The sequence below is a fragment of the Aptenodytes patagonicus genome, chromosome 1 (genome assembly GCF_965638725.1).
Source record: "Aptenodytes patagonicus chromosome 1, bAptPat1.pri.cur, whole genome shotgun sequence".
NCBI classification, from domain to species: Eukaryota; Metazoa; Chordata; class Aves; order Sphenisciformes; family Spheniscidae; genus Aptenodytes; species Aptenodytes patagonicus.
Window position 1 is genome coordinate 13,224,524 of NC_134949.1, and position 26,284 is coordinate 13,250,807.

A 26,284-nucleotide genomic window follows, 5' to 3' on the forward strand; every position below is an offset into this window, starting at 1 on the left:
CCACAGCCCTATATCATGACTTCATTAGAACACCCAGAGATAATGCTACTACAGTGAAGTTACTACAAAGTAAATGAAAATACTGTTTTAATCAAACGGTTTGAAGTTTAACCTTTTTAAATCATCAACATTTTAGAGGAAATTCTTAATTGTGAAGACTCGTAAAAGTTTGCATCAAACTAAAGGGTCAAGTAACAAATGTATTGTGTATGTTCTCTTAAAACCAGCATTGAGAACCTAAATCCCTGATACTTCTAAAATAAAGCCTTTACATACATTTTATTGCCTTTTGTACATCAAAGCTGCAAGTCAAACTTTAAATTAATTTCCAAACAGTTTGTAGGATGCCCTTATTACATTTATAGTGTAACTACTTTTGAAATTCTTCTATTTTGAAGAGCAGAGAAATGTTTACCTCATATGAAGTATGCACTCCATCACATAAAGGTTTCTAAGGTAGCCTCTCATTGATGTTTGTACCCTGCAGGCTATGTTTGTTACACAGCTAATTTGCGAAATACAAATACAAAATACAAAAGTCCTTCTACAGTGCCAAATTTCAACAAATAAAAAGGTACTAAAGTCAACTGGTAAAATGAATCTGGTTCAGGCAAATGCCTTGTCAATCAAGCTGCTGATAAATTTAAAATAACCCTCAACTGTCATGGCTTTAAAAAGCTGAATATTTACAATCGAGAAGGTAGAAGTCAATAGTTTGTTTGGTAAACAATAGAGAATCCTCATGAAGTTTTTTCTATCTGAAATACAAACAACTTTATTCAACACCCCCGGGGTTCTGGATGATAGATTTACTTCCAGGTATTTCAGAAACACACAGGAACACCTTCAGATCCGGCCTCAAGATTCTTATCTATAATTCTCATCTATGTGGAATAAGTGACAAAGTAATAAGACTCCACTTCCTTTCTTGGGAAAGGAAGCTGTTCTAGTCTGAGCTTCAAGTAAGTATTTGATACGGTGCCAATTCAAAAGAAGAGTATGTGAATTTTTACAAGAATTCAGGCAAGACAAGAGTCTCTTCAGACTGTTTTTAAAAGGAAAAATATTGAAAAAAAATCATCTGACCCGAGGAATTTCACAAGCGGAGTTTCTCAAAAAACTTCCCAGGCCAATCAGGCATTTTCCTTCAGGACTACTCATGAACAACAGAGCACACTAACAGACGTCTGATGATAAGGCTAGAAAACAATCAGTAAGAGGGGAAGATGGGAATATTACATAAAGCAGACAGACTTTCAGGGTAAAAGAAATAAGACTAAACTTAAAAAATGCCAAATAAAGTTGTATACTAGAAGCTGACAATGAAGGAGACACACATGCAAATTATCACAAATTAACTAAGTGACAACTCGTAAGTGTTTACAGTAGTCATCGAAGAAATAAAGACACAGGATATTTACTGATAAACAGGCTGTATTCAGTAGTACGTCCAGCATGCTGGGATCTTTCTAGAGATGAGACAATATAAATTCTTAACAGCCAACAGGAGATAAAACCTATTTTTCTTCTTTCTTCTTGAATAAAATAACAGGTCAGTTGAGGCTGTGATTTTTCTTTTTTGATGGATTATATGTTCTTACTTTTCTTCATGACCTGATATTAATAAAACTGATTCAACTTGAAATTACTGAAATTTTCCTCTTAGGACATTAAGATTCATATTCTACTTTATCTATTGCTTGCACTGCGTAAGTGCCCTTAGCACAGAAAAAGTGCTAGCAGCCTTTATATTTTATTTTCTGGTAATTCATATAAAACATGAATTCATTTTTATGTTAATGTTTTTGGTTGTGATAGTCCAGTTCTACTTGAGGATACTTTCACTGTAACCAAGGAATGCTAGCAAACAGTAAAATAATCTTTGCATCTTTCAGCGAAATATTCCATGTTTTCTCTGGACAAGGAAGCAATATTTTCCTTTTAAAAGGCCGTCACCAAACATTTAAGCCTAACACCCTCATTCTGAGCACTGTCAGTCTACACTTTCTGTGACTTCCACTGTTAAATGGGGCCTGAAAGGCTTCTTTTGATTTTAAGCCATAATTTAAGTGCCTTGAAACTGTCTCTTGTTTTAACCTCATTTAGAAAGTTACTAGATGGTCAACAAATCCAAAACCAGTACATTATTGTTTAATTAACACTAGTGCAGAATGTCTTAAATGCTCAGAGATCAATCAATCATCTGCAGCAATGATGTCAACTGCTCAGAGGCACAATGATTTACTCAGTCCACGTCAACTGTCTCTGACAGCAGAAGATGCCATGCTTAACTATTAAACGAACAAGTTTTATGCAGCGTTCATTTTCTTTGATAAAGAAATCTGGATTTTATTAATTCAACCAAAATGTCTGTTTTTCTCTTTAAAGCAATACTAATGCTTTGATGAACATTTTCAGAAAGTTTGATTTCTAAGCACTGTTCTCTGCTTAGGAATATTCCTGGAAAAACTGTGGTTTTGTTAAAATTTCCTACTACTCGGTTCCCAGTTAAACTAACAGATGCCCGAGACAAGCTGCAAAGCAACACTACCACGTGTTATTAGGCTTCAAGTTTCATTGAAAGGATAGTGCCTCTAAGTTGCCTTTAGTTCTGGGCCTATCTGCCTCAGAGGTGAGAAGCTGGAACATCTGCCTCTTCTTGCTGTGCTACAGAGGTAACTTATCTTCTTCACAGGCTGGAAGGACAACTGGGGAATGCAATATCTTAAATCATTTTATTACAAACATCTGAGGCTCACATGCAGGCAACTTGACTGAGCAAAAAAAAAAAACCAAAAACAACAAAAAACAACCAGTTTGACTGCACAACCCTTAATCCTTAAACCCCAGAAGTTATACAAAACTGGCTAGGCTTCCCCACACACACCCCTTCTGCTTCCAAACAACCCCGAGGATCTAAACGAAAGCAAAATTTAGGTGAGAGTCCAGAATAAAGACGGCCTTAAAGCAGCAGTTTGCTTGCCCTGTGTCTGTGGAACCCATCCACTAGATGTCAGTGTCCTCTTGGGCAGAGGAAAACCTTCTTGGATCCCAACGAAAAGAAGGCAGCTGACAATCCTTGGTTATCAGGTCAACTGTAAAGGAGGAAATTCTTATAAAGCATCCCTGGGCATCACCTGGGCGACAACAGAAGCAGCCAGCAACAGTAACATTTGTGGATACCAGGCATAGAACATAAATATAGTCCTCAACACAAAGTTTAGCCAGTAAGGTAAGAGGCTAAAGGCCAAGAGCTGTTTCATGTAACATTACTGATTAAAAGTACAGCATATTGGTTGGTCAATAGATACTAAGGCACGCTGAAAATGAGTGATAAAAAGGCTTCAAGAGAAAGGTATTTCTTCCTAAAATACCCCAAAACACAAAACAACACTTTTGGACAAAAAAAAAATACTAGACACAAGAATGGGCTCTACCTCTACCAAAACTCAATCAGGTCTAAAGAGGCTGAGGCTCAGAAGCAACAGAATAAATTATTATAGCACGGTGTGGAATCCTCTGTGATAGGCATGAAAACACCACACCCTAAATAAAGGACAGAGCAGAAGTCAAAGTTCAGGCACATTAAGTGCTTGTTGCAAGAAGAAATGGGTAGGTGTTTCTATGTACCTGCACGAAATCTAGATCTTAAGATAAACTATAAATTTAGAATTGAATAGAATATTTCAGTTGGAAGGGACCTACAACAATCATCTAGTCCAACCGCCTGACCACTTCAGGGTTGTCTAAATTTGAGTCTAAAAGGAGAATACTGACATAAAAGGAATCTTAAACTTGACAGCAGGAGCACATACTGGGAAACTAATGCCACCCTACAAATTATGGAGGACTGACAGGCAAGGGCATGCCAGAAGAGAAGCAGCATCATGCATTACAAAAGCAGACAGACAAACAAGAGGAAGGTGAGAAAAATCAAGCTAAATTTGTGTAATATACTTTAATGCACCCAGGATTGTATAAGACCTATACTATCAAGGAAGCAATCACAGTAGTGGTAGCACACACAAGAAACCTGGTAGTTCTTGTGGAGGAGATTGGGAAGGTTATGAAGCTGAAAAATAAGAAATTAAGAATTTCGGATTGGGTACAATGTACAGATTTCTTTCTTTTCAAAGATATCGGATCAGTTTGCCAGAGAACTCTCTCACTCGATCCCCCAGAAAGAAAAACCACCTTGAAGCAGATTTGAGCAAGCACAGGACCTGGCTAAAGACACAGCTCCAGAAGAACCACTTAGAGTTACTGCATACTTACCATCTGGTATCCTTGCCAGACAGGAAAAGGCTAAAAAAAAATACACCACAACTTTTTCCTTTAGAAATAGGAACTTTAAAAAAAAAATAAAATGAGGAAGTTGAATGAAAGGAAATTATACAGAGCTAAAAAAGTAAAACATTTGCAAGCAGCACAGGGTCTGTTTAAACATGCCAGGTAGCAGTACCTGCTGCTACCCTGGCTGCCAGTACAGCAGTGATGGGTCCTGGTGTCTGTGATCATCAACCTGCTGCTCCTATGTACACAGCTTGGGAGCTTCTACTCAGAATCTGCCATTGAGAGAAACTGGGAGGATGGCTCTGTTTCATTTCTTACATTCTTTCTATTCTGACTGGTGGATACAGAGAAAGTATTAGACTAGGCGTACATTTGATTTGACACATTAGAGCATTTTTCATATTCCAAAGAAATCATACAGCATCATATGATCCTAAAATTTATCTATTCATCTTCCTCCCCAGTTGAGAATATACCTATTGCACCATGTACAGCAGATTATTTTTTATCCTTACCAGGCAGAGTAATACAATCTCATTAACCTTATTGCTTTGTCCCAAATGCCACAACTGTAGTTATGATCACTTCAACTGTTCATCGTTTTATAACCAAGTTATTTAAGGGACTGTCTGTCCTCTGCCCAGCTCCTATTTGCCTGAGCGAGTCTCAGTTTTACCTTTTTGCTTTTATGCTGTGAACCCAAAGAAATCTCAAGACTGCCCTCAATATGGAAATAATTACAGGTTTTTCTTCCCATGTGCATATATGCACCACAAGAATACTGTGCTTGCTGGTCCATCTCTTTCCAAGGTAATTGTTTTGTTAATTTTAATGAACAAGTGGTCCTTAACAGGAACAAAGGCAATAAGGGGAGCATCCCAGCCAAATTCCAACTCTGACAACATTTCCTATAAGTCTTATTTACACCGTACCTTCATCTACCATGCTGACACTACTGGTTGGTCAAATACAGGTGTACTCAGCACCAGCATAACTGGTCTGTAGATTCATCTACTCATCTTGCTCCCCAGTTATGAATACACCTATTGTACCATATGTGGCAGATTCTAATTTTAACACCACTAAAAAAAACAGAACTAAAGATGTTTATAACGTTTTGAGATCCTTTCCAGGTAGCATAAGACAAACTCATTCACATTATTCCTTTGTCCCAAACACCACAATTAGAATTATTAATATTCAACTAATATACTGTGTTCAACTAACAAGCCCATCACCTCAGCATACAAGTAGCCTTTACAAAGCAGTAATTCCTTAGTGGTTTATTAATTCTGATTTAATAATTATTAATTATGTGCTTAAATATTTAGATACCATCAAAACCCTGTAAGTTACAAATACTAAGGGATTAGTGGGATTGACGGAAATCACAAGTTTCTTATTTTAAGAAATCAGCAAAATTATGATAAAACAGCAAAAGCAGATTCTAGGCCTTTCCATCTTTTAGGGAAAGGCAAGTAACTACTTTGGATACAACTCTATGGCGTACTTCAGATTTTAAAAGTTTCCCTCTAGCTATAACCATAAGTGCATAAACTGCTATTCATCTGCTTCTTTCCATCGTGTGTTACAGAAGCTAACAAATGGAATACAGGAAAGGACAGTTTTTGATGATCTACATGATTATAAGATATGGATAGAGGGATTTCCTACTTCTATATCTTTGGGATCTTAAGTTTGGTATGAGCCATGCTTCTTCATCAATGCAAGACTGCTTAACTTCTGGTACAACAAACTATCACCAGGACAGAGTTTCATATCCACCCCTACAAAGGTTATCTGGACTGTTTTTACCATACTGGAGGCAATAGTTAACATAAATGACAACAGCTATTTCTATATTGAGATTTTACATATCAATCACTTAACCCTTGCACCAAGTTTAACAGTTTTCCACCTCTTATTCCTTTTATTCCAATTCTGTTTCTTTTAATCTTATTCTGTAAGCCACTAATCTCCTTTATTGCCATTCCTTCCCCATATCAGAGCAAACGCTGTCTTCATAGCAACTTGCTGCTGACACTGGCTGCAGCCCGCACTTGCCCATCTAGGAACAGGAAAGTTGCTCAATACTAAATGAAGTATTCTTCTTTTCGCTGTTTACAGATACATTTAAAAAAATTCTGAGAAAATACTACAGTTGTGGTCAAATTCACATTCTAATTCTGGAAAACCGGAAACCATTTCAGCAAAGCCACAGAATTAACAAGGTGACTCGGTGAGACACTCCGGCTGTGGACACATCAGAAGAGAGGCAGCGGGTGGATTAGCATCACAAAGCCCACTGCCTGCAGAGACCGAGTCAGGCCTTGTTTGACTGTAAAATACCGGTGACAGTTCCTGGCACAAGCAGAACTTCTTCCACATTTTTACTGTCTCTTTCAACTCAGTATATTGCTCAACATATATTACTCACGAAGAGAGCAGCAGGCTGCTAACCTGCACACAAATAAGCTACGAATACCTTCCTGTTTTAGCTCACTAAAACACAACGTAATCTCCACAAAGAAACTCCTGTTTTTTAATAGCTTCCTCCTAACTTTTACTCTTCACTGCTTCCTTCTCCATCGAGATGGTTTTTTACCTCCCTCAAGAAAAATTACACTTTATATAGCATTTTACTGAGTATTAAACTTACAGATCTAAAATTGGAGAATCAACACTTAATTACACTTTTAGATAATGGAAATGTAAGTTTGTGAAACTGCTAGTCATGGCTCTGCAGAATGACAAAATGAATAGATGAGATACAGCAAATGAGGAAAGTTGCATTACCAAAGTTACTTCCTCACATCTATCAAAGCCACTCTTGGGAAAGGCTAGATAAGAACGGAGTCTAAAATTTTACAAAGTAAGATAGGAAAATACTAAAAGCAAGCAAAGTGTGGATTTCTTTTTTATACAAGGAAAAAAAAAGAACAACTAGGAAAGTGAGGCTACATAGCACTGAACAACTTAAAAGGAACAGGTTGTACTGCTGCTTACAGCCATGAAAACGATGTGACTTGCTTTTCAGTGTGGAAACAGATACACCTTTAGTCAGAAAAAAAAACAAACTTCTAAATTCCTACAGATGTGGAAGACTGCCTATTGCAGTATTTCTAGCTAGGAAATAGGCTAGATATTGCATGTAGTTTGGATAGGGGAGAAACAATGAGCCTTTCCAAATATCAGAACTCCCCACATCTACTAAAAGGAGAACTGCTTAAGTACACTGTAAGCGGGACACAAACCAAGTTTCTCAATCTTATTTTCCCTCAATGGAAGTGGCAGCATTCCAAACGAAATCAATAGCTTTAAAAGATCTCAATTTATTTTGAATGCATCAGTTAAGTTTAACCTCAACCTCAATGTCTGCTGCAGTTTGACTTTAAGGAACAGTAGCATTTTTCTAAAGCAATGCCCTCTTTAATCCTTGCATTGTGTCCTCCCTTGAAGGCTACCTTCTTCTCATTCCCAGTTGCTAGCATTGTGCATCAGTATTCCACTGGGTAACCAGAACAGCTATTAATGCTAATAAGCCCAGACAGGAATACACATTTGTTCTAAAGAGACAGTAACTGCATGACAAGTAATAGGGTAAGACGTACAGGATTGCTAAGTCCTGGCTTTAAAATACAAAATACAGAAATACATACTCTACAGCCAAAGTGAATCAACTCACAGGAGCAGTGAAGTATCACAATGTCTTATCAGGACACAAGTGCTTCTTACAGATGCATTATGGTGAGAACATATAGTATTATAGTACATTATGTGAGAACACTCAAGTACACACTTCTTACTAGAAGATCGTATCATGACCCAAATGCAAGCTGCACTGCTATTCTCTCTGAATATTGACTGCATCCCTTGTAGCTGTCAGGACTCAACATTTATTTCAAGATACTCAAATTAGGCTTTGGTCTCCAGGAATCTCAGTAATAACCAAGCTTAGACAATAGTTCAATACTACAGTTCCTCTTATGAGGAGAGGGATCCATAAGCAATATTATCTGGTCCAGTACAAACCCTGGAATATTAATCCTGGTGAAATGAACAAACCACAACATGAAAATTCATAAGGAAAAATCTGCATGATGATTCTTACAAAGATCGTTTCCAAAGAGAATCAAAAAAGTCCAACTTTCAGACATGCAGAGAAAACAGCCTGTTACACTGAAAACAGCTTTGGAGAAACCCTTTCAATCCCTGCAGTTGCTTTTAACCAGTCTGGTTAAGCCTCATTGTCCTGCTTCCCAGGCTTCTTGCCCCATTGTCCAGAGCTAACACACTTCTAAGATTTTTACTTATTGAAAAATGTTGATTATCAGAGCTAGGTAACATTTGCAAACTTAACTTTATCTTTAAGAGGATAAGAAAGACAATAAAACGTGTGGCTAAGCTATTCTGTTCTGAATTTAAAACCAGACTCAAACAGACCAGCCAGTTCTACTTAGACCACTGAATTAAAACAAAACAAACAAAAAAAACAACAAAAAATCCACCCATATACCTTATCTCTTAGTATAACCCAACAATTGATCAATCAATCAATGCTTGCACAGCTTAAAAGCGTACCAAATGACACTATAGACAATCAATTGCCTTCAGTTCATTAAATCCATAACAATCTGTATAAAGCTAATGCTGGTTCTGAAGAGCTTCCAGTCTAAAAGCAAGGCAAAGACAAAGTTGAAGATAGATATTTAACTTATTCACATGGTTTTCCACTCATCATGCAATGGCCTCTGTCTTCCAAAACCAGTAAAAACTGGTGGTTTAAAAAAATAAAGAAGTCATTCCAGCAGTACAGGGATAAGGTAGCACAAGCACAGGAGTAAAGGGGAGGGAAGAACAAAGAAAAAAAAAAACCATAACAAACCAACAGAGAAGCAAAATGAAAATAAAATATCCAAGACAAATCAGAGTTGGTATGTGTTGAATCAAAAAATACGTGTTGCAGTTTGCATAAGATCTGACAGAAGTACTATGCCCAGTGGAAAACTACACACTTTGCACAGGGACGATTCAACTACTAGCTGACATAAACACAGAATTCCTAAAGGGTATCTTGTTTATACAATGGTCAGAAGGTAGATCCAACAAGCTAAAGACAAATCAAAAGACAGCAGTATGAATGCAAAAGGAAGCCCACATGAGCAAGTGTTTCTTCTATCTTTTCTTCTGCACACAATACACCTTGCATAGGCGAAGTTCTCCAACTTCCTTTTGGAGGTTTTCTCAAGCCCAGTTTATAAATTAAAAGGTTTTATATGCTTAACTTTCCACACAATATGACAATCATATACTCATTAAGCTGACCTACCACAGGAAAGAGAGAAAGTTTGTGATCTCTATACAAAAAAATCTTCAAGCATATAAAATTGGTAACCTAACATTGCTACAAACAGAACATTTGATGTTCTCAGTTGTTGCCAGTCAATGCTAAATTCCAACACCACGCTAGCAAGAATCTGTTAACAGGGAAAGAAAAAAAAAAATCATACAAATAAGTAAATATTATCTGCTGTGTTATTATCACTTGGAATAGTTTGCAAGGAACAACACCTGAAAATCTACACCATCAGTACATGATTCAGGAAACTCCTGGCTTCAGGATCAAGTTCTGGAGGTTTTGAAGTGGCAACACGACCCCATAAAATCTAAACAACATGGCACTTAAATGCAAGAATAGAAGGAACTCATTTTTGCATTTATTTACTAAAGCAAATTCCAGTGACTCCCTGACATGCCATACAAGGTCCTTTACCTGACTAAAATCACGGTCATGTTTAGTTCAAAGGTACTGTCTCTCTAGAAATAAATCAGTTCACTACTAAATTATATCCCTGCACTGAATTCCCTTTTCACTTCATTGCTACTTCTCTCACTTCTAAACACATCCTGGCCTGATGTATACTTAGTATGTCTGGAAGTTATCTTCATCCATAAGAGCTAAAAATATCATCACTGAGGTTTTTATATGCACATACCTTATTCATTGGATGATCATATTGCCTTACTTTGCCAGACACGGAGTACTTTTTCTATGAATACAGGAAGGGAAGCCTATCATGTATGCTATAAGACTGTACAAACAGGATGCTGGCTTCATTTTCACACAATCACCAATTTAAACAGTGCTAATGCTTTCTAAAATGCTGTGCCAGAAAGCTACGTTGCTATAGCTTTGTACCAAAAATGCTATAGCGTTTAATAACGTAATTACCAGATGTAAGCTCTCATTCTGACTATTCCATATTAGAATTAGTTATGGGATTAGTGAGCATTTTAGCAGTAAATATTATTTCCTTTTAGGAAATCACAATTTATACATGGATTTATGGCAACAGCTTGCTGACTTTAGAATATACACATTTTATCAGTGTTATTGGTCTCTTGATTTAAATCATTTATTAACAGGCTATAGATTTCTGTAATTTGTAAGAAATACAACTAGGCTTCTCTCTGCCACAGTTTCACGGATTAAAGTTTCTACCTGTTCTTTTCAGAACAAGAAAAATAGGAAGTTGACATCCTAAGCAGCTTTCAGGCTGCATTTTCACTGTAACAAAAAACAAAGAAAAGAAATGAAAACTCAAATGTCATCATCATAATCAAAATACTAAGAAAATACCTGACACCAGCTGAAGAAGCAACTGAAGCAATGTTACTACAGAGCATCAGGGCAATTCCCACAGCAGTTCTATGGAATAGCCTTTGGAAAAGTTCTTCTATTTATAAGGAAAATATAAGAGGTTGCGATTTATTTGTGAGTGACTTAACATCCAGCTTAATGACAACTTACTTCAAGAACATTCAGTTTGAAAAACAGACTCGTGTCCAAAGCTTTAAGTGCAAAGCCCCTGTGTTTCAGTTTTATAGCAAGAAGCTGTTAAAGGAAACAACGTAAGTTACATTTCTCCCTCCTGGGCCTACTCTTCATGAAGTAGAAATAACAGAAAAATAAAGTATCTATAAAACAATGCGTTTCTTTACTAAAATAAATTCCAGCAAGTGCCTGAAGTACTTTCCAAGATCCTTCCACCTGCCTAAAATCAGTCATTTTTCTCCATTAACATTTACATATAGTTACTTATATGTCCATTAACATTTACACACAGTTATGTTTATGCAACCTCACAGGAAATGAGTTAAAATCCGTTTTACATTTTAATTTGGTCATAATAAAAATCAACACGGCTTTGTGTAACCACCTATACTACTAAAAATGGAAGTCTTAGAGCTGTCTGGGGAGACTCACAGTATCCAAGAGATTAATTCCTTCCTTTAACAGTTTGTGCAATAGGGGTGCTGCCCTATAGGCAATTTATAATTAATTCATTTCTGTGGGAATTCTCAGATTTTTGAAGCAGTTAAATTAACCTACATATGCCCTTCCCTCCAGAACAGCGTTTCATTTTCCAGCTTTATTTTGAGCTAAATGATTCCCTTGAGTACTCCTACTGGACAACTGTATTCATTTCAATTAACAATTACCTATTTGCTAAAATTATCAGAATATACATGAGGGAGTAACTAATAATGAAAGCATAGCTTCCAGTTGTAATCCTGCTTCCTATGTAGGAAGGCAAAGATTCAAGTAGAAAATAAAGGAAGATTTAAGACTTATTTTCTACATGTGGGAAAGCAGTAAAAAAACAAACAAAAAACCTTGGCCTGCAAAAATGCAGGACATAATACATTTACCACTGAGGCATCCCCATGATCAATTTTACTCACTCACAGAGCAGCTGGTCATCAACTTACAAACCCAGCCTATCCATAGTCTAAGTGCAGTGCACTATTTGTATCACTTGTTTTTCTTTGTTTGTTCTGTGTTTTATGTTAATTAGTTTCTCGGTTTTGTGCAATAAGACACTGCAAATACTGGACAACTAACCCAATAAGAAAATCTGTCTAAGTAGGCAGCTATACCCAAGCATCATATATGCTACCCGAACACTGAGTGCCTTGAGGAAAAAAAAAAAAAAAAAGACACTGTTCCACCACAGGGTTATGCATTAGAGAGTCAAATACAGTCAAGTAAGAAGTGAAACATTTGGGACAGAGTGGAACACCACTCAGGCTTCTTCAGAGCCGTGCAGTTCCCACAGCAATCAGTCATTTCAACATGATGCATAAGCTACACTGGCAAGTCCCTTGAACACTTGAAGACAGGAAACCCATATAGCATCCTTTGAATTAGGAACGCAGTTGTTCAAAGATAGCTGTCTTCCAAGACCTATCAGAGGAATATGCCATACTAACATAAATGAAAGACAACATCTATTAAAAAAAATAAAATCAAGCTATGGAAAACAATATGAAAATTCTAGACCAACAGCCCCCTGAAACTCTCAAATGCAGTGAGTAGCTGGGAATCATGCCTACCAGCCTCTGAAGTCCAGCCAAAACCTGCATGAACTAGAGCTGCAGACATCCAGCTCAGCACAAGAAATGGATTTCTCATCCATGATATTGACCCTATAGCAGATATGAAAGGTAACAACAACAGCAGAGGTGCTAACTGCCCAACCTCAATAAAAGCAGGAAGATGAGACAATGCCACTCATGTACCACATTCTTTTCAGCCTCCCATTCATTGTCCTTTATTAGCTGTCCAGAAGAAAAAGTCTTGGCCCCTTGTTCCCACTGTAGCCCAGCTGCACAGCTGAAAGACTGTCATCTACCTCTCCAGAACCAAAGTAAGAACTGCTCTCAATCTCACTGATCCACGTAGAAGCTGTTCTTCCTGTGATCACAAAGAATACAAAACGTCTGTGTGTTTTCAGATGAAAAACATAACACAGATGTCATCCATATGAGGCAGTAAGAATGACAAGACAGCGAGACAGACAAATGCAGCAAGATGCAAAATTGTTCAAGAGGACACCGCTGTACCCTGACCTTAGAAAAACAAAACCAGGTACAACTTACAAGACTACATAAGAAGGAAGTTAATGTAAAAAAGTTTGTTTAAAATTGACAAGTTCAGTATTATAACAAAATAGAAGAGATTAAAGTAGCATATATGTTCTTTAAAGCAATATGGTTTTAACTAAGTTAACTTCCCCTTAGAGACTGATGCTTTCCAACCCATGACTTTAGACACCAAAACTCATAGCTAAGATCATACACTTAAAACTAATATATTTCAATAATGTTTAAGAATCCAGGCCTGCTCTCCAACATATAAAAAAATAAGAGTATAGCCCTTCCTCCAAAGAGAAAGGAACCTAAATTATATGGATACACTTATGAACACTTAATAACTGTGTTAGGATTTCTCCAAATCATAGCAAATTAAAAATTGAACAAGCCAACCGATCCATATAGCACTTACAACTTTCAGTCTACTAATGTAGTTGCCCTTGGCACATTCATAACACTTGGCAATTCAATTCTTTTTACTGGGCTAAGGGAGCTCAAAAGTAAAATAAATTTTAAAAATTAACTGTCAGAAGCATCATGGTAGGATTTCCTTCAAAATTACTGATGCGTCCTTCTAGAAATCTGAATGAATGAAACGTATCTTTATTTGCTTTTGTTCCTAATGACACATCTAACCCACGAGGCAACATCATTCATAGCTTCAGTCCTCTTACAATAGCTAGATATTTTCCCCCCATTGAAGTAGCTGGCTACATCAGCTTGCTACTTTTTACAGCTGATAATTCAATTCTTCGAGGCTTTTCTTTCAAAAGACACTTCCATTAGAGCAATATTGCCTTTAAGTCTTCCCACAAATTGATTACCACCAATAAAATTACCTTTTAAAGAAATTAAAAGTATCAGTTTGTAGGAGGATAGATAGGAGGAAAAACTAGGTCAACCAAACTAGGTCATCCATTTATACCTCTATGTATCTGGTACCTTTTGGGAAACTTACTTCTCTACTTCATCTTTTTAGCTGTGTAAGATTTTTTTCATTCTAAAGCTGATGGCAAAAGGGTAGGTAGAACAAAGCCCTCAGAGGTATAAGCTGTAACTTTCCTACGCAAACCTTGCAGTGACATCATCCTGACATCAGTATTCAAAGATACTTTAAAACAACGGTTCCCAACCCAGAACGATGGTCCTAAAGCCTGACGGACTTCACTGTGCTCTTCTCCTCTCACAACTCTTTCCTTACATTGCTGTTGCACTCTCAGCTTCCCTAGTAAAGCTTCTAGCTTTGTATTTGTACTGTCTCAGTGGTATTGGGTCTGAACACAATTTTGTTTCTCAAGGATGAGGAGGGACTCAAGGCAGTACTCTAACAACACAGCCGCTCTCTGGGGCTCCCAGTTCTGGATCAAAAACTCAACAGCTGTACCAGAGTGCTCTCCTTCCATGAACACATTCTGACTGTTCAAATTTGAACAAACAATTCATGAGTTAAGTTTATATTGGCAAGTTTTTTTGCCACATGAAGCAGGAAAACAAAGAGCTTAATCTCTTTGCAGCATTCACATGCTAGTTAACAGAAATAGAAATGCATATCCATGCTTCATTTAGGGCAAATATACACAGCTGAGCTATCCAAGCCTGCACTGGCAAAACTGTAGCAATTGTGGAGTACAACAGCCCGAGGAAAACACCAGGATGCAAACACCGCACCTCCTAACGACTCAGAGACCACCTGCTCTACCCAATTAACATAGAATCATAGAATCATTAAGGTTGGAAAAAACCTCTAAGATCGAGTCCAACCGTCGACCCAACACCACCGTGTCCACTAAACCATGTCCCTAAGTGCCTCATCTACACGTCTTTTAAATACTTCCAGGGATGGTGACTCCACCACTTCCCTGGGCAGCCTGTTCCAAAGTTTAACCACTCTTTATGCTTTACTTAATTCCATATCTGACCTTTAACACTGATGCCTCTCCCTAAATGAAAGCTGTTTTGTAAGACCAAGAAAAAAACCATCATCTAGCTTCTGATTTCAGCTCTACAAACATGTACTCAAGGTACTACTATAGTTTCACCTTTTCCCAACACAAACAAGTGCATTACTATTTTCCCTATGCCAAAATGTCTTATGTACTAAGCATATTACAGTACAACTGTAGCAATACACAACACAAAATCCACGAATCGTAAATAGTAACAATGAAGAAAATCAAACAGGATTTCTGTTTATTACAAATTAATGGCTTTAAGATAAATTTAAAAGCCTCTGACTTTTGTTGCACTTACTATTAACAAATGTATACACATTAGATAAGCAGATATTCAGATTAACCTTTCCCTGCTTGCAGAGTTGCTAACTCCTATTTAGCTCTAACAACATGAAGGAAAAATACCCTGAACCTACTGCAGTTTTAAGGTCAATTATGTACACTCCAAAACAAGAAATTCTTACTACAGCGATCAGTCACACATATATGCAGAGTAGTATATAGACATACATCCAGATATATACATATGTATATGCATATATCTCCGCATGTACATAGATCTACAGAACTATAGATTAGGGTCTAGGGTTGATGAACTATGGTCACATGAGACATATCTATATATAGGTATTTAGGTATCTATCTATCTATATGTATCTACCTGTATATATGTATAACTACATACAGCAAAAGGCCCTGTAGGATTGAGATCAGAATAAAAGGAAAGTATGTATTTGACATGCTATTTAAATTATTTGGAGCGCATGTAGTATGCCATGAGGTGCAAGATCAAGATTACCATTTGCTCCTCCTGAACAACTCTGTAACATTCAGCAAAATCAGCATACAACCCTTTACTCCATAAGAACAGTAGACTTACACACTGCTGTCTTTAGAGACTGAGCAAACAGAGTTTACTACCACACAAGCTATTTGACACAACCCAGAGCATTGCCTAACTGACTTGTTTTAGCTTCATTTGCCCAAAAGAACTACTGCAATTTTAGGTAGAGTTTGCAAGTTCTTATACCCCAGGGTCACTATAGCAGCTTTGTGGTTGTATTCAACTGCCCCTATGAAAATTCAGAATGGCATCTTTGAAACAACAGGAGCAGCACTCATCTCCTCAGAAGGGGATAAAAAAGCTGAATATTTAAACTGAATGGTTGTTCACAGAAAGTTGTATTTTTGTACAACATTTGAAGAACTGTATTTCACAAAATTTCAGAAGCCTCTAAGTTAAGGGTTACTGAAAGTACTATTCAGTCATATTGCTCCAACCAGACGTAGTCTATGTAAATGAAGCTTTATGAATGGCCTGGATGACTGTCACTGCTCACAATGAAGTAATCTGTTGGGGGGTGTGTGTCCCCAAATCAAATTAACAGCATCTAGCTGAAATACAGTTAATGGAAATAAAACTTCAAAAATATATTAACACTCAAATTAAAACATAATATGGAAGATAAGTAGTAACAGACCCATTTTTTTTACTCTAAAATTATAAAAAGGCTCAAAGCCTATCTAAAGTGATAGTTGTCTATGACCTACTAACACATCTGTAAGAGCAAAGTTTCTTATAACAGATCAGCTGTACCACATACTTACGGGCCATTTTCTCCAAGGCAATCACACTTGGCACACACACTTTTTCTATCACACTGAAGGGAAAAGAAGTGCTCAAAACTGTTGATGCTCATTCAAAAGCCCCCAGTTTACAAGAATTTCATGCAACCTATTTTTATACCAATTTGGGGTTTTTTTTAAGTTTCAAGAAACAGTTTACCATCTAGTTGATTCTACCAAAGCCTTTTTCCTAGTTTAGCTTTAACAGACAAAAATTATTTCTCTTGAAAAGACAGTGTGTATTTTACAACGTATATGATAAAGCATAAGTTGAGAGTTCATGTTTCAAATTATGTGCTACAAGCATGAAACTCATTAAGTAAATAAATACTAGAAAACATTTCCAAAAATGTCTATGCAGGTTTTTTTTAAACTTAAAAATAATAATGCAGAGAGATATAATATTCTTATCTTTCTTCACTAAGTTTCCAGATTATATGCTTTCCTTATAAATTTGAAAAATATCTTCACGGATACTCAAGAGGTGCATTAACGGTATTTGAATCACAAAGGTTTACACAAATGCACATTAATATACAGATGAGCTTTTAAGAAGGGTGTTTGCCAAGTGCTATGGCTATGGTTGAATATAGTATTTGTGGTCTCTTTAATGCTATTCCAGAATGTACAGGAATTAGAACAAAATCAATGTCACAATTGCCATTAGTATATGGACTTTCACTATGTATCTTACAGTCTTGATCAGTGATTTAGAATAGTCTAGGTTGCTAATTCATTTTTAGTAGTCATAGGCATTTTAGAAAAGATGCACTTTCCTGAAAAAAAAAAAAACAAAACAGGGAAGGCAAGTTTTATAACATCTGACGTAGCACTCCATATGATCAGCTTAGCTTTTATCCTTAGAAGTCAAGCACATTCCACCTCCCCTTTTTTTACATAGGATGTTCACAAAACCATGAGGTAGAAGTACTTAAAAATAAAAATTTCAAAAATAAAACCAGCAAGAGGTTAAAAGCATAGAAACTACCTTTTTATCTGTTTCAAATCAGTGACCCATTCAAACGCCCTTTCATACTTTAGAAAACAGCAAATCAAGTTCTTTACTATCTCCAAACCTAAGAGTTTCAGCTCAGATGGATTGAACAGAACACAGATACACAATATTCAGTTGTTTGAGTTAGTTACCAGTGTCCTCTTGAATGAAAGGTATAAAAAGATCTGAGACGAGATGTAGGTACCTAGTAACTCCTTGCAAAGTTGTTAAAAATCAGTGTTATTTAGACTGATGATCTAAGACAGGATCATTTTGACACCACTACTTCCAGACAACAGCTGAGGGTCCCCTACACAGTACCCACTGCAAAAACCACAAACACTTTCAGCCATTCTCTGTGTTCCGTGACAACAGATTAGCCAGAGATATAACCCAAAAGATAAAACAAGATTGACATATACCATGAAACATTTGAAACATAACATCTGATTTTTTAAGGTAAAGCTTTATACCTTTATATCCCTGGAAACATTCAAGGTCAGGTTGGACGGGGCTCTGAGCAACCTGACCTAGTTGAAGATGTCCCTGCCCATGGCAGGGGGGTTGGACTAGATGACCTTTAAAGGTCCCTTCCAACCCAAACCATCCTATGTTTTACACCATTCATATTTCAGTTCTCCTATAACAATAGCAATCTACATCAGACAAACGATAGAAATAAGAGTATCAGAAAGCTTTTGTCAAGACTATTGCATAAGAAAACAAAAATCTGTTAGCTGTGGATAAATTAAATGAAAAATCAGAAAAAAATATTTACTGAGGTCTTTCCAAAATCTAGAAAAACTGTTTTCTTTGCCTCCATATGGAGCTTTGACTTCCAACCCTTGTTTGATGTAGGACACATGTTCATTATAGAAAATCAGAATCTAGACCATGCTGGTTGTATTCATACAACATGAAACACCCAGAGGAAGCAATCTATACTTACTTCCTTTTGCCCAAATAGCCATGTCAGCAGAAAACAAGGAAAAAGTATACTCTCGGATGTATTGCAACCACACTAGTAAAATCCTAAGGTACATTATTTTAGGAAAAAGCCCACTTGCCCCTATATCCACAGATACATGCTTACTGGCAAAGTACACAGGCAAGCCTATACTGTTTTCAAACTATCCACTTCATTTAAACCTAATTGTGCTCCCCCACAGTACTGAAGTGATCTACTAATAAGTCCTGCTTACTTTCTAGTGCAAACTAATTAAAGTTAAATACATTTGAGTTCCAGTAACAAACTTGTTATTGGTGCCCAGATTATACAATTTATCTTGGGGAGGGAGGGAAGGGATCAACTTTCCACCTTCCAAGTGGAACATGTTTTCAGGCATGTCGATAGCATTATTAAATAGCAGTCTTAGTCACCTACACTATGGACTTTCAATAACATTCAGCCAGACTAATCAGTCTACCTGCGCATAACTCTAGCTTCTCTGCCCTCTCTTCCAGCACTCCCTGGCACCTGTCTATCAAGTACTTTTAGTTCATTCACTCAGGCCTAAATATAATTCTGTAAGCCTATTACTCAACACATTTAAAGGCAATAAAGATGTGAAAATAAAGAATTGTTTTCAACTGCATTCACCCACTATTCCATTCCTACCTTTAGATTCCATTTTGACTTGAAAATGAAGCAATGAGTAACAGCAATTCCTATTCCACAAATTTGCCACTGCTTAGCAGCAACAGTACATCCTGCACTTAAATGAGAAAATACTTCCTCCCTCCCCCCCACCCCGAAAAATCTCTACTAAACCTTAAAGAAAACAGAATACTGAAGCTTTTTACCCCCTTCACCTCTCTTTTCTTCTCCCTTTTCAATCATTTTAAAGAGCATCTAAGCATGGCTCTGTTAAAAAAAAAACACACACCAAAAAAAGCCAACATGTTCATAGTGAAAAAATAAATAAATCCGTAATTATGATTCTTGTTGCCTTACTAATCTATATCTGCTTTAGTACATGGAGATGAATATTGAGACTAATGTGAATATTAAGGCCAAAAATCAGCATCCTTGTTTCCTCGTTTTCCTATAATTTATACAAAAATCAAATATGAAAGTTTGAAATACAAAGTGTTAAGAGGCCAAAAGAAATTTTGAATGCGGTTCTTTCCAAAGCATTTAACACTGTTTCAGGTAATACATCTTTCTCCTGAAATGCCTTGCCAATTAGTTCCTACGATCCTACTTTCCCATTTTTTAGCAGCATTCCCTTTCCTTGCTGCTCTGTGAAAGCAATGGGAAAGCTTACTGACTATACAGTTGAAAGCTATAAAAACAACATGCTGTCAAATAGAGAAATTGAAACAAAAGCTATTTTTCCGTACAGAGGTGCTACTACTTAGAAGAAAGGATGACAAAACTATTGTATACCATTCGACTAGAACAAAGCTAAAACATTAGGCTATTTATCAGATACGAAATGGCAGAACTGGGTTAGGAGATCTAGTACAAAGTATTTAACATAAAGGCTATTAAAAAAATCCTGCGTTTCCACTAGTCTAGGCCACCCTTTCTGTAAAGTACATATAGTTTACGTGAACAAGACGGACTCATCAGTACCAGACATCAGTTTGTGTTTAATAGCAATTATATTACTAAAACTATCACTTAATGAAACGGTTCTGTCAAAGTATTTAAGCTTTAAATTCTCATGCGAAGATGCTCTATTCAGAGAAACAGATTTAGAAGTGTCCTATCACTCCAACGCCGTTCTTCATTTTACATATTTCTCTCTTCCTTTCCCACACGCTCAGATGTTTCAGCAGCATACTTTCAGTATTTGCAAAATCCTGCCGAAAGAGCATGGCCGATTTCCCACGGGCTCCCACCCCACCCTGGATGAACTCGTTACTTCCCAAAGTCCACTCCACTTCCTCTTCCACCGCTGGACCTGCCAGCGCTCCCAACACCCCTCCACCTTGCGCAACATCCGCGGCCTCCTCCCCACATTTCAGACAATCCCTAATGCGACACTTACATTGAGATTTTTTTTTTGTTGTTCCCAGACCACTAGCAAAGACTGACAGCTTAAAGGGCTAACGATGTAGGTTTAATCCCAAATACCACCAGATAATAAAACAAGCTACAAAGATATGCACATACGGAGGTCGCTAACCCGCTCATCTTCAGCTCTTCTTTGGTCAAACTGTATTTTGATATTAAGTGTTTAAACAGTATTGAAAAGTGCCAGCGACATCTGCCCAATCCAAATTATTGTTCACGGCTCAGACTGTCTATTCAAAAGATAAATCCCCTCAAACATTTTAACAGCCCGATTAAACAGCTAAAATAAACCAGGAAAACAGCTAATTCTCCAATGAATTCTTCCCCCGAGCACACACGTTAACCAAAGGCTGACGGTGAACTGATCTGGAAGGAAGAAAGGACGAGGGATACAGGCACGGCTGCGATGGGGGATGGGGAGCGAAGAGAGATGTTAGGGAAGGGAAGATGAATATTCCTTCAAGGACTATTCAATACATTTAACACGTCTCCTCGGAAAGAAGAGAAATCTCGAGCAGGCGGCTACAGGGGCAGATAAAGAGGGGAAGGAGGGAAGGAGGGAAGGAGTGCCCGATTATCCCCAGATGACATTACACATGGCAACCCCGCGAGAAAAGGGGGCTGTGAGAGAGAGGAAGCGCTAACAGCCCTCCCCGAGCCGCCTCTGTCCCCTTTATCTGCTCGGGGAAGGAAGCGGGGGGGGGGGGGGGGGAGAAGGCTCCCGTTTAATTTTGCAACAGCCGATCACCTCCCATCTCCTCGGGACGACAGAAGGGCCGGAGCAGGGGGCTGCGGTGACAAACCTTCCCGGAGGGGTGGGGGCAGGAAGAAGGGTAAATTAAGGCGGCCGCCTCACCCCACCTCGCCGAGCTCAAAAAAAGTGATGGGGGGCACGGGGGAGCCGGCCGAGCTTCGGGGTTACACAATAGCAGGTCACTCACAGGGAAGCGATGCTTCCCCCGACGCTCCCTTGCTCGCAGGGGGATGGGGCTGCGAGGGCAGCCCGGCACCTCGGCCCCCCCGACGGGACCACCCCCCCCGCCCCGAGGGGAGGCAGGAGCCCTGCCCGCCTCCCCCCGCCGCGCCACCGCCCCTCACCATGAAGTCGCTGGCGAAGTTGTCCTCCCCATTGTGGTCCGTGTCCTTCATGGCCTGGACTCGCTTAATGAATTTCCTCAGGATCTCCTCCTGGCTCATCCTGCCCCGCCGGCCGCCCTGCGGAGCGGGAGCCCCAGCCCCGGCCGCCCGCCCGCTCTCCGCCTCTAGCCCCCTCCGCCGCACGAGCCCGTCACCCGGCTGCCTTCCCTTCCCTGCCTCGCCTCGCCTCTCCTCTCCTCTCCCACCCCGCGGCCTGCTGGCGCGGCGCGGCTCCCCACCCCGCTCACGGCCGCTCGGCCGCCCGCTCCATCCTCCCCTCCCTCCACCCAACCCTCCCTGGACGCCGCCGCCGACACAGGGACACGACGAAGTCCCCACCTCCTCCCCCCGCGCAGGCGCGACTCCCGCTCCTCCGGCGTTTCCTACGCCCGCCCCTCCTCGGCAACCGGCCGCCCCCACTTCGCGCTCATTGGCTCCTCTGACGGCTGCCTCGTCCTACTGGTAACCGCGCACGCTAATCACCGGCTAGCCCAGCCTCGAGGGAGACCTTCGTTGCGCTCTTCGCCTCGCCCCGCTCTGCCAGCCCCTCCCGTTTCCCACGGATGGGACCTTCCGACGGCCGCCGAATGGAGCTCTGGAAGGGACCACTTGGAAGGCGGGGGGGAGGGGAGGCTGAGCGGAGCGAAGAGCGGCTTCCTCTAGCTGGAGTACAATAGGGCGGCGGTGGGTGCCTACGGCTCCGGGGCCGGGAGGCAGCGGCCGGTGCTACGGCATGCCGGGACATGTAGTCGCGCCAGCACTGCGTCCCCCGCCCTCGGCGGCCCGCAGCGGGGGAGGGCTGCGGGGCTGGGGATTGTTGCCTCCTCGCGAAGCGTCCCACTGAAACGCCCGGAGGAAAAGGGTTCCCTCGGGTGGGAAACCCGAAGCCGTGGAAAGTGCCCGGGGGGTCCCTGCGGTGGCGGTGACCGAGGTGGGGCGAAGGGCTCCCCGCGGGCAGGGCCGCGGGCGGCGCCCCTGTGGTAAACACCGGCGGTGGGAAGATGGCGGGCCGGGCCGGGGCAGGTGACAGGCCGGGCGCGGACTCCTGTCCGGGGACTGCTCCCCGCGTATGTGTGTGCATATATAGATACACACACACTTAATAAAGATGTCCGCACGCCAAGGTGAAACGCGGAAGTGCTGCCCGTCGGTGTTTGTAAGGGGCTGTGGGTTGGTTTTCGGTGGCGGTAAGCGACACTGCAGGGAGTCCGGAGCAGGGCTGGTTCAACACGTCCTGACAGAAAGAGGGTCCCCCCACCCCTCCGTGCTGCAGCGGGGATGTCTTCAGGCACCCCGGGCCTTCCTACTAAAACATGTTTTAAAATTTCTTTCTTACCTGATGTTATGTATAGCCTTATAGCGTAATAAATATATGAAGTAAAGTCTTTTAAAGTATAATTTTATTGGTGAAGAGCTACACAGCCTTTATTGATGGAGTTGATGCAGTAAAACTTTGTCACGCAGACTAATGATAAAGGTCCATGCTGAGAAGCATAACCCGGGTTCAGGCATTCCTGCCAATTCGCCCATTTTCTACTACTCATTCCCACCCACTGTAGTATGTTGCGCTTGCAGTCCAATTCAATGCCCATCAACTCATCATCTTCCTAGCGATGGCAAGTTTTGAGCTACAACATAGGACCCTGAATTGTAGCTGCTGGTGAACGGATACACGTTTCCTTCTCCTGCAACTGCTACAGAAGCAGTCATCTCTGGCAGAGGGACAGGTTGGAAAGTTGAGAGGGTTTGCATTCTCACATGATTTGCTGCAGACTTCAGCCTCTTACAAAAGTGTTACTTTTTTAGCAGTTGATGTTCATGGAGCCTAACCTACAGCAGACATAAGGACACATCAAGGAACTGGAAAAGGGCATCAGTTCTGTGCTGAGGTAGTGAGGCTTGAAAAACTCCCACTGCACATGAATACTGAAGCCTGAGCACCCCACACAAGCACATCAGCTGTCGGAGCTCAGTCTCCTCTCCATGTCCTTTGCACCAGCCTCCATAAGTAAGCTAATCAATCAGCCCCAAAGAGCCACAAAGATGCCTGCTTTTCTTGCTTTAATCCCTCTCTCCCTTCTCCTTTTCCATCTCTAAGCCTCCTCTTTCTCCCCTACCAAGAAGCAGTGTTAAAGGGAGATACAAGATAGATAGATAGATAGATAAAGAAAGGGCACAGAGATCACCAAGGATAGCTGTGACTTGGATCATCATATAATCATTTCATGCCACCTTGCTGATTTCCATCTGCTTCAGAAAGGTTGTTTAGTTTGCTCAGCAGTTGCCCCGGCAAACCTGTTCCCCTTGAATGTGGTATAGTTTTCTTGACTTCACTCATTTATTCACAGAATAGAGTTACAGAGGACTTGATTAGGAGAGAAGGAAAGATGATGATTTATTGCATTTGAATCTCATTGAAAGGACCCAGTCATCAGTCTGGCCTGGTTCATAATCTATCGCTGTGTTGTAATAAACTGTTGTAGACTAGCAAGTGTAACAGTGACCTTTCAATTTGGCTTAACTGATAAGAAGGATATACAATCTCAGAAGAAAAAAAAGCCCCCCAAACTAGGCATGTGTCGCAGCCAAAACAAAGGCATATACGAAACAAAGAAATAGCTGGGTGGAGAACTTTGCTTAGCATTGTTTGCATATGCATGCATACCTGTGAGAGCTGCCAGACAGTCCTGAGCACAAACTCAATAGCACCAGTTTTATCTCCCTCAGCCCTGCAAATGTTGCATGAGGCTGTCTCATCTCTGTGCTATGAACACAGAAACCTAAACTTTCAGCAGCAAAAGCAGTGCTTTAACAGAGACTTTTGATCTGAAACTCAAACTGTCTGGGTTAAACCCAGACATCTGACCAATCTAGCATGTGTGCATGAGTGTGTATTTGTGTAGCTGTAGGAGAGAGGCGGAAAAAGAGAGAAAGATGCAGGGCAAATTACTCACCCTATAGACAGAACAGGAAGTTGCAACCAAAATCTGCAGAATAAAACTGTGGTTGTGTCTTAACAATCCATACAAGTATGGTCCTTGGAGAAAAGCAAGTAGATCACCTGCAGCTTCTCTGCTATTAATCTCATTTTGCCTTGTTGTGCACTACTTCAGCTGCTGCAGGAAAGGAAGACAGGCAGTTTGTTTCTGTTCAAAGGTGGCTTCTCATGTTCCCGCAAGGTAGGTAAGCATGTGTTAACTGGTAAATGTGTTTCCCGGCATGCATACTCATGCTCATGCCCAGTCAATGGGTGGGAGTACTAAACGTCCTAGTGCTTCAGAGGTTTCCCTGAAGACTGAGATGAAGCACAGGCCCACCACAAAGCTGTTTGGCTGCAATGTCTGTGTGGCTTGGAGACGTGTTCAAAACCCTGTGTGTATCTACCCAAAACTGTGTTCTAGAAAGAAATCAAAGAACTGGGGTGGGAGGGAAGGCTGAAAGAACCCTACAGCTCTGACCAAGAGCATCGTCTCCTGTGGTTTGATTCGTCCTTTGCCCAGCAAAACAAGACTTTGTGCATTCCTTGTAATTTGATGTGACTACATTACAATGATAGCTCACTTCGTCACCAATTTCTCCTCCCCTTTGCAATAATCTACAAACTCTTAGATTTTAACTACCTATTTGGAGTAACATATTCGTTACGGTGGTGTGTAATTATTAACATATTACTGTAACTGTAATTTAATTATGATCAATATATCCCATACGTGAAACCCCAATTAATTTTATCTATACTGAGAGTCTGAAAAGTTTTTGTAATCTAGATGATTTAGGATAAAAAATAGATGTTAGCATTTATAGGTTTTAAAATAACACTCCTAAAATATTTTTTAAGTGCAGTTGGTTGGAAGTTTTCTAGAAATGTGGTGTTTCAATGGAAAATGCTGTTTCTGTAGAAGTTAAATTTTTCACAGGAAACAATTTTGCCAAAGTTTTTCTGCTTTCTGACAAAAACAATGCACTGTTATACTTACAGATGCAGAAATGTCTTTACCATTTGAAGACAGTACAACTTGGGATAGGGACCCAGCACATGAAAGAACTGGAGCATGGAGTATAAATGCCAGGAAGCTGTTGAACAGCTCAAGGGTACACATAAAAACTAAGTCCAAATGAAACATTTGTCTTTGATCTGACAAACTGCAATGCAGTGTGTCTTTCCACAAATGTCAAAATGTTTCATGCTGGTTGAAAATAGTAAATTAAACATTCAGGAATATCAGCATCAAGTACTTTTTGTATACTCTGACCCTCAAAACATTTTGGTATTTAGTCACTTGTTTCCGAAGAGGATAAAAATAATCATACTGGGTTTTCTGG

The 26,284-nt window shown here is 39.8% G+C and overlaps 1 protein-coding gene across 2 annotated transcripts in view; it reads right to left on the reverse strand.

The window, feature by feature from the left end:
- PTPN12 (protein tyrosine phosphatase non-receptor type 12) overlaps positions 1–22,103 on the reverse strand; it is an 80,201-nt gene extending 58,098 nt beyond the window's left edge. The window contains exon 1 of one of the 2 annotated variants that reach the window (XM_076364196.1): positions 21,923–22,103. In XM_076364196.1, coding sequence (XP_076220311.1) covers positions 21,923–22,021 — 99 coding nt within the window. In that variant the 5' untranslated portion in view covers positions 22,022–22,103. The remainder of the gene's footprint in view (positions 1–21,922) is intronic. The other variant, XM_076364188.1, reaches the window with a different exon arrangement.
- Positions 22,104–26,284: the final 4,181 nt, after the last annotated feature.